Raw genomic sequence first — 9,502 nt, 5'->3', positions numbered from 1 at the left:
TTATCTGGGTACTCCTGCGTTGCAGAAGCTGGACCGATTTTTAGAAACATTTTAGGGGGGAGATGTAGAACAATTATTGAAAGAATTCGATGACAAGTAGGCGTGAAAGAAAACGAAATAGGGATGCGAAGATAGGGAAGAATCGGAGTTCTATTATGGACATGAACCCTATTTCCGAAGAAATTCCCATGAATTTACCTATTTGTTTAACAGAAGAAGGGGAAAATTATTTCCCCAATAACTATTTTTTAAACGTTGAACTGCTTTCAACACCATATGTAACAGTTTTATCAGGTTTATTTTACTTGCAATTCACAGACGATACAAACAAGCACAAAACGAAAACATTTCTCAATGGAGTTTGTACTTGTCGTATAAATAATTCAGTTCACAGACATAACAAAACAAATATTTTAAAAAAGCACATTCGTTGTACATAGGAGCCAAAAATATACACAAGTTTATATCCGGAAATTCTATTAGGAATTGTTTCTTATCGGCTGGACTCTAGCTTGAATATTGTGTATGATGCATATTTCACAATGTATAATTTATAATAGCCAAAGGAAATAAAAAGTTTTTAAAAAGCATAATTTCTCTACACAAAGTTCGAAATCGTACTATTCTACTGGGGAATTGTGTTCGTTACTTAATTTAAGATGACTTACAGGAAAATAAATATGGATCGAGTTGCAGCAATACTAGTGCATTTCCAGTGCAGTAATATTTCAGACGTCTTCTAGTCTATAGGGAAAAAAATGGTATTTCAAAACTAAAACCCAACAAAATGTAAACTCACACGTTTCATTTTCACTGGACTACACTACAGGTCACCAAACAGTTCAAGTATGCAAATTGTTGCAATTTTTCAGTAGGAAGCGAAAAACCGCAAATTCAGAAACCATTTGTAGCATATTTGGCACCTGCTCCGTCCAGTAATGGATTTGGCACGTTGGTAAATAATTTGCGCTGAAATCGTTTTTAAAGTTGCAGAAGTTAGATCTTCGTTCGTTATGCGTTTTTTTTTTTTAAATTTGGGATATCCTGCAGCTTAATTATATTGAATGGGAAGTAGATTTGATATTATAGCATTATCTACTAGATGGGAGTCCCAAGTGCTGCCTCGCTGTGTCAAAGCTTAAAGCATCAATTGATTACATAGCAGGGATTTCACACAATTGAGAAAACCATTACTCATTGCTATATGCACGGACCATTTTACATTTTCAGAGGCACTGGGAAGCAATCAGCCTTAAGAAAACATTAAAATAGGTCATCCTGAACTAGTTTGGTGACTTCACACGGATACAAAAAAAAAGGTAACCATTCTTACAATAAATTAACACTATTTACAGGCGCTTCACAGGCTTTGTTCCACTAAGTTTATTAACATTCCTACCATACCAGCATTAATACATATTGTAATGGTTATGAAAGGAAGCGCTGTATGGTTTCAAGTTCTCAATCAACATTTTGATTATTAACAGTGTTGGTATTAAAATACGAAGAAATCGCTGTTTTGCAGCAGACAGGGAAAACACTGGCATTTATGCCTGAATATCCATGCCAGGAGAAGGAGGAGTGAATCAAGGAATGGCTGCCATAATAAAGGATTTTCATTATTGTATTTCAGCGAAGGTGTACAAATGGAATTCCTACAGCAACACAACTAACTCCAGAGTTGAAGTCCGTGCTGAGAGGGCAGAGGTCACTGTGCAAATGTTAAATATACACTCGAGGGGAGCTGGCTTTCCTCCCCTAAGCCTAGGCGGCTGGGGCAGCGGGCTAGACGGAGAAGGGAGAGCGCCGGGCCCGGACGGGGCTCCCGCCTAGGCGTGAGCGTAGAAGCCATAGTAGCCGATGTCCTTGGCGCAGTTCTTTTCGCAGTCCCTAGGGGGCAGCCCTTCGCTCTTGAGCGGGGAGGCGCTCTCGGAGACCGGCGTGTCGGCCGGGGAGAGCCGCCGCCGCTTGGCCTGCTCGTAAATCCCAGAGTCGGTGGAGTCGATGGACTTGATGGAGGAGGGGGTCTCGATCCAGCTGGAGTCGGACAAGTCTTTGGGCTTGGCGTCCTCGGCGCCCTGCAGGGGCGACCTCTCGGTGGCCAGGCTGTCCGCCTCCTCCGCCCCCTGCAGGTGGTAGGGGTTGGCGGCGGCCATGCGGCCGGCGCTGTTGGGCCAGCAGGGCAGCATGGCGGCGGCGCCGCCGGCCTTGGCGCAGTACTGCGGCGGGCTGCGGGCGCCCCAGCCCGCCGGGTCGGTGTAGTAGCCCAGGGGCCGGCTGGCGCAGCCGGCGGCCTGCAGGGGCAGCGCCTTCACCCCGGCCGCCGCGTAGGAGAGCAGGGTGGCCGCGTTGCCGGCGAAGTCCGTGGCCGCGTCGTAGGCGGAGGCGGCGGCGGCGGCGGCGAAGTCCAGGCGGTTGTTGGCCGGCGTGACGAACCAGCGCTGCGGGGAGGGCGCCCCGGGCTCCTCGGCCTGCTGCGGGGACAGCAGCCCGTTGGTGTGCGGAACGCTGCGGTCCGCGCCGGGCCCCGCGCCGGCCGGGTGGAAGCGCGCCTTGGTGTAGTTGCTGACGAACTGGTCCTGCAGGAAGGAGCTGGCCATGGAGTAGCGCGCCCCGGGCACGATCTGCGAGCGGGGCGAGTCGTTGGGCGAGGGGGTGAGGCGGTCCAGGTCGCAGCCCGTGTAGATCCTGCCGAAAAGACAGCCGGTTAGGGAGAGGGCACGCAAAGAGAAAGCAGCCCGGCCAGGAATATATAAATACCTGGGTAGCATTTATGACAGACAGAATCATTATTATTATTATTATTATTGACACTCGAGCTTTATGCATACACGCTTTACCCTTGTGCATAAGCTGGATTTGTTCTTCCTAGTTTGACCTCATGCAGTCAGACCTAATCCCCAACATGGCCCTTGAGAAAGGCTCCCTAGCTCATGACCTTTTAACTGATAAGAAATTATTTTTCCTCAGGTGTCATTTTTCTTTGCTGACTGTCAACAACATTTCCTGTACCGGTTGAAACATCCCATCCCCATCCTGTCACTCCTCAATCGATGGGATTGGGTGAGGTTTATGCTCCCTGCCTGTGCTACCCTATTTTCTGGGTAAGGTATCTAATCTTCAGCGTGAGGGGCCCGTGCTTTCCCCACCAATATCCGCGCTGCAGTTCAGCCACTAAGGGATCAACCAACCTCCCACTCCCCATCCTAGCCTATTACCAGCAGTTGTGAAAATACTTTACGTGACTTTTTTTTTTTGGTGTGTGTGCGATCAAAAAAAAAAAAAAGAAGCAATTTCAGGTAGCAGCAGAGGATTGGGAAGATGAGCAAATGAAAAAAAAAGGAAAAAAAAACCTTGTGAATTGTGAAAGTGTGAAGCCCTTTGCCAGGCTCGCTTGTCTTATTACGCTGGCTTGAAACAGGTGCGGAGGACAGAGGGGGACAAGGAAGACCTGCGGCTGCCTCCTTAGCGTTTCTCCCACTGCCCTTCAGCAGGCGAGGGAGAAGAGAAGGGAAGCCAGAACCGCAGGGTGGAAAAGCGGCCCATTTTATAGCGGGTTTGCCTCCATTAACCTCTGCCAGCAATTAGAATCGGTACCACTCGCTGGTACTAGTCCTGGAGGCGCATTTCCGATCTTAAAGACAGGCTTAAAACAGCGACTTAGCAGCGCAAGTGAAATGAAATGTATAGCGCTGACAAAATTCTGTTCTGCCAGCCACGGATCACGACGGGGTACAGCCATAAACCAACATTTCTAAGCTGGAAAGGCCTTTGAATACAGGGAGAGTTCTTTTTCTAGGATATCCCAGCTCGGGATGTTTTGCCTTCCTATTACTTTTTTTTTTTTTCTTTTCACTGTTGTTAGTACTAAGAATTAAACAACAAAAATAAGTGGTTTCCAGAAAGACCTTGATCAGGCAAACCTCAAAATCGCCGCAAACCCTCAATAAATGGAAGGGAACAGGGAGATGTCAAAAAGCAGGGATAGTACAGCAGAGGCGGCCATTCTTTTATCAACTGGCTAATTATTTCAGCACCCTCCCAGAGATTAGACCCGCTGACCACCATGAGCTTGAAGAGGTCACGATGTCAGCCAAACGGGATAATAATTGCACCAGATGTGAAAAAAAAAATGTTTGAATCGGAAGATTTTAGTATAGCTGGTGAAATGGAATTCAGACGGTTTAGAAGCAAAATTTAATATTTTAAAATTGTTTGTGGCTAGCTATTTCCATTTAATCATTTTATCTAATGAGTGGCGGAATGATCATATGACAATACTAAATCCCAATTTAACTTGATCATTAGAGAATATTTTTCGTCACCGTTTCGCCAGTAGGTGATGAGATCCAATTATTTTTCCTGGACTAAGGTTTGGGGTTTTGTTTTGGGGTTTTTTTCTCCTAGCATAGTCTTTTACGGTGGGATACAGTTCAGGGTCATTTTGCATAGATAATACCATGATACATAATTTGGATTTTTCTTGAACCATTTTCTTTTCTGTAGAACAAACACAAATATGGTGGATAAAACAGGTACTATACAAAAAGGCGAGACTGACTACTTCAGTTGAGAAGAAAACAGGCTTTAAAATCTTTTTCCAAACTCTGACTAAATATCCTTCAGTTTTAAGTTCTCTGGGACTTAGTTTGAAATCAAAGCTGGGGGAAACCTTGTCATTTGACAATATTGACGAAATCCAAGAAAATGGTCACAAACTTTAATAATTTCATTTCCTTTTCTTAGACTGTTAAAAACATTTTTTCGAAATGAAAGTGAACAGCTAGACAGCTTAAGTACACATACATTTTTGCATAAATACACAGTGATATGGAGATTTTTATTTTAAGCTTACTTACGTGTCATAATTGTCTCGAAATCCTTTTGCAAATGGGTTGTGATCAATTTTTAATTGTGTGATCTGAAAGAAATTAAGCACAAAAGCTATGAGGGCCCTTTACGATGGAAGTTACATCAGGCTAATGCGCCCAGTATTATATTATAATGGAAACTCTAGAAATGGAAATTCAAACCTATATCCGTATAATTAAACAAGGAGGAGAAAATAAGATTGAAATATTGCCTATAACTGTGTCAGATTTTGCCTTAATCCGAGCAAGTCCTAGAATTGCCTTTATCTCAGAAATGTTATTTTCTGTGCTCTGGCGTTTACTATAGATTAAATACAGAACTTTGCCCATGTAAAATACATTCTTGCAGGTGTACAAAGAAAGTTTAAGAAATATGGGTTTACAGACAAGTGGTAAAAATGGGGATCTTGAAAACGAAATGTTTTCTTTTTATGACATAAATCACCCCCAATCTTAACTTTTTATATGTGGCCATTACGTTATTTAAAAAAAAAAAAAAAAAGGAACAATATAGGTTGGTCTGGGAATTATACATTGTAAAGCAGACCCGCTTTGAATAGCAGGTATTCCGGGTACCGGTTAACAGGAGCGGGACAAATGTTCGAAGTCTGGGTGCCATCCTGAATTGTAGGTTTCCCCAACTAGATTAGGTGTATTTAGGCATGGAAGCTTCACTTAAATGCCATCTGACACATATTTACGTTATCGCCACGCACATGGGGCAGTGTAACAGACACTTCGCCATCCTTCAGGCAAGTCACAATTGATGGAAAATTCGCCTTTCGGTGTCACCCAGGAGAAAGGTGAGAGCACCGGCGTAAGAGCTCTCCCCTCAGGCGAGGAGAATATTATTAAGAGGGCAGATGAGATCGTTGCAGTTTTTGGGGTTGGTTTTTTTTTTTAAAGCTGTAAATTAACTGCAAGGATCCCTTTTAAGGGTGAAGGGAAAGAAAAACAAAAGGCGTTGCCAAATTGGAGAGACTTAGGCCGCCAGGGGAGAATCACATGGCCGCAAGCAAAAAAACAAAAAAAAACCCCAAAACCCCCCAGGCAGCCGTCCGACCGGGAAGCGCTCCCCTCCCCGCCGGGTACGCTGGGGCCCTACATCGGTGTTCTGGTAGGCGGTGACGGCGATGAACTGCGTCTCGGGGAAGGTGAAGGTCTGCACCCGGCCCGGCTGGTTGGTGTCTTCCGTGCCGTCCTCGTTCACCTCCACCACATGCAGCCGGGGCTGGTACTTGTGCAGGGACTGCAGAACCACCATCTGGCGGAGGGAAAGAGAAGAAGAAGAGAAGAGTCACAGGCGGAGGGAGAGGACATTCCCCGACAGCGTTCTGGGGCCGAGCAGGCGAGGATCGGTGTCCCCGTCCCCCCCCAGATCCGGTGGCAGAGGGGCTGTGAATCCAAGAGGGCATGCGTTGCCCTTAGTCCACCCTGCATCGGGAGATTTCACTAAATCTACCCGGGCCATTTTTCAATAAATAAGTAGAGATGCTGGCAGCCCCGTGAGATCCCAATGCGTTGTCTCTGATCGAGCTTAATATAGCAGAATGAGATCCGAAAAAAAAAAAAAAAAGTAAGCTCTTCTCATCTTATACACATATAATATTTCTAATTGTGCACCGTTGGGAAAAAAAAGTCAATTCTCAGTGAAATATTTATATCTCTCTCTCTATATATATACACACACACGCGGACAAGCACACATTATCAGAGGTTACAATATAAATAAAGCTCGCACACATTGTAGGTACGTGCATAGATGCAAGCACACATCTAGCAGTTTAGTTACATGTGTGGTTGTATTAAAGCATTATGCATCCGTAGAAATTCGTATTTTTGTGAACAGACATATCATCTCACTAATTTAAATTACACAATCTGATTCAATCGTTGTCATCTCTCGGTGCACTGTACATATTTCATGGCGACATGTGGCTTTATTGAAGGACGGTGAACGATTCGAAATATTTTTTTTTACATGTTCTGAAATTGCGTTTTTAATCCCGAAAAGCATCCGCGTTCCCTACGCCCCCCCTGTCCACCTTTCTTAATCCTGAAAATAGCTTGCAAAACAATACAGGAAATGTGCACATTCTTACGGGAAAATCGGTGTTTGTTTAGCACGTAGGGAAAGGAAGCCGTCATGGCAATTTTTGGGGTTGCTTCTGGAGGGAGTGGCTGCTGTCACTCACCTGCCCGTTGTTGTTTGAGGCTCCTTTGTTGTTTGTTAATTTTAATTTTCCGAAGGAGATTTCTTGTCGCATCCAGTGCGCTCCTGTGTTGGGAGAGTCAGGATGCATGTACACTCGGTTTCCTAGGGTATCAGAATAAAAATAATATATATATATGTCCCTTACATGTCCACATCTCGTGGAAAACCTCCACGATGACCTAGTTAATGCTATTTAAAATTATACATTTTCAGACGCTTCCTGGCATACACTTTCTACGCATTTTATTGTTAGCTCTTTTTTTTTTTTTTTTTTGCAAGCATCGGCCAGATCTCGTTTATTAAAAGGAACAAAAAAAAAAAAATCGCCGAAGACAGTGCACAAAGGCTTTAATTAATCTTTCTCACCTAAATATGTGTCAGGGAAGCAAACGTGTTAATTGGAAAAACTTGCCTTGTACATTGGTGTCCGCTTTGCCGCAAGGAACCCATTTGCCTCCTTGAAATCTCCAGTGATTGGGATCAGCCAGAATCACATCGACAAAAATGTTGTAATGGGCCGTGGGATCCAGACCAGAAATATTGAAACTTAAAAAAGGAAACATACGCCTACGGGGGAGGGAAAAAAAAGAAGAAAGAAATAGACACAAAAAAAAGAAATAATCCTTTCTTGCACTAAAGTTAGTGTCCCGGGAGAACGCGAACCAGTCACCTTCCAGCCCGCTTGAAGGGACAATAGAAATCTCCAAAATCCGACAAAAATTCTCCATCCTTTCCTCCCCAGGCGGTTCGACATTTTACAAGGCTTTGCAGGCTGTCGCGGGCTCTCCGGGGAGGGAGAGAGCTGCCCAAGCCCAGACTGGCATCGGGGCAACCAAGCAAGCATGGCAAAAGGAGCGGGAACCCCGTGCTCCCCTATCCATTTCCACCCCCCAGCTCTGCTCCCCAAACTTCTCGGGTCTCTCCCTCTCTGTAGCCACCAGAGACCCTAAAAAAAAAACAACAACCCGCAGTTCCCTGCTAGCGTTAGGGGTTCCCCTCTGCCCCTGTCTGGATGGGCGATGCCATCGGATTCCCCCCCCCCCCCCCCCCCCCTCCCCAGTCTGGCACTTTCCGGGCAGACGTCTGACCGCTCTCTCTCTCTTAAACCGAAAAAAAAAAGACGCTTTTTTTTTTTACGGGGAGAGCTTCTGGCCCGGCGATGGCCCCCGGGGCTCCCTTACCTGCCCTGCTTGGTGATGATCATCTCCGTCTGGTGCCGGTGGAACTTCAGCCAGAGGGGCCTGTTGCACAGGTAGACCTGGGCTTTGCCGGGCACCAGCCCGGGCTGGCTGGTGGAGAACTGGTAGAAGGGCGCCCCTTGGTAGGAGTGGCCGTACTGCTGCGCGTACGGGTAGCCGGCGGCCGGGTAGCCCTGCGGCGAGGAGCTGCCCAGCAGGCTGTTGTACGGTCCGTTGGCGATCACCGGGTGGTGGGCCATGTAGCGGCCGGGGCTGCCCAGGGAGAAGGCGGGGTGCGCCGGCCCGTGCTGGCCCGGGTACGGGAACATGGTGGCGGGCGCCGAGGAGGCTGGCTGGGGCGGCTGGCTACTCGGAGACAGGAGGTAGCGCTCTGCCGCCGAGCCATCGAAGCCGTGACGAAGCTCGGAGACCCCGTCCAAGACAGGAGACAGCTTACTCCTCTGCGCGTCCCCTGGCGCGTCCTTGGAGTCAGGGAAAGTGTCTGTGGCAGACTGATTCGTCATCCCCCTGCCGATTTTTTTCAAAGGCGAACTTCTCTCCAGGTTGTCAGTGGTCGAGAGGATGGGCTGATGATCATGCAAGGCGAGCTCGGATCCGCCCGGATGGGGGTAGCTGCTGCTCGCATTTAGAAATTTCTTGGAGAGCATGATAGACGGAGAGAGACAATGCTCCAGCTGCATAGCTCCCAAGGCAGCCCACCTAGCCCCGCCAGCGGCCGCCGCCGCCGCCCCCAGCTCGTTTCCAAAGCACTCTTTAACATGAACTAGACATCCAGGGAAAAATCCTAAGCAAGGGGGGAAAGCACCTCTTTCCGGCAAGGGCTTCCCAAAGGTTTGATCTACTTTTTTTTTTTTTTTTTCCCTGGGAGAAGAGATTGGCCAATTGACACTATGCAGCAATCAGAAAACACTCACTTTTTGATCTTGCTGCTTAAAGAGCGAATGAAACGACTCTTGCCATTGGTTAACTGCTGACAGTAATTTAATTAGATAGACATTAATTAGGATAATCACCTGGCTCCCGGTCATGGGGAATGGCAAATTGAAGGATATAATTTTATTGTGATTTAGAAAAAAAAAAAAAAAATTGTATGTGTTTTCCTTTGGTGTTATCATTGCTACCACCTCTGCCTGCGTGGTCAGTTTCAGAAAGAAACGACAAACATGCCATTTGGTTAATATTACCTACCTATATATACATATACACACAATTGCATC

At 46.4% G+C, this 9,502-nt stretch overlaps 1 protein-coding gene across 1 annotated transcript; it reads right to left on the bottom strand.

The window, feature by feature from the left end:
- Positions 1-311: 311 nt before the first annotated feature.
- On the bottom strand, positions 312-9,091 carry TBR1 (T-box brain transcription factor 1). The gene is made up of 6 exons (XM_029604897.1): positions 8,268-9,091; positions 7,499-7,653; positions 7,067-7,188; positions 5,977-6,135; positions 4,860-4,921; positions 312-2,688 (listed from the first exon to the last, which is right to left on the bottom strand). Exons 1-6 carry the CDS (start codon positions 8,963-8,965, stop codon positions 1,830-1,832), a joined length of 2,055 nt encoding a protein of 684 aa, XP_029460757.1. The 5' UTR covers positions 8,966-9,091; the 3' UTR covers positions 312-1,829.
- Between the last annotated feature and the right edge of the window lie 411 nt (positions 9,092-9,502).

This window comes from Rhinatrema bivittatum, chromosome 6, assembly GCF_901001135.1.
Source record: "Rhinatrema bivittatum chromosome 6, aRhiBiv1.1, whole genome shotgun sequence".
Classification (NCBI taxonomy): Eukaryota; Metazoa; Chordata; class Amphibia; order Gymnophiona; family Rhinatrematidae; genus Rhinatrema; species Rhinatrema bivittatum.
Note: the sequence above shows the minus strand (reverse complement) of the source record. Positions and strands in the feature narration are given on the sequence as shown.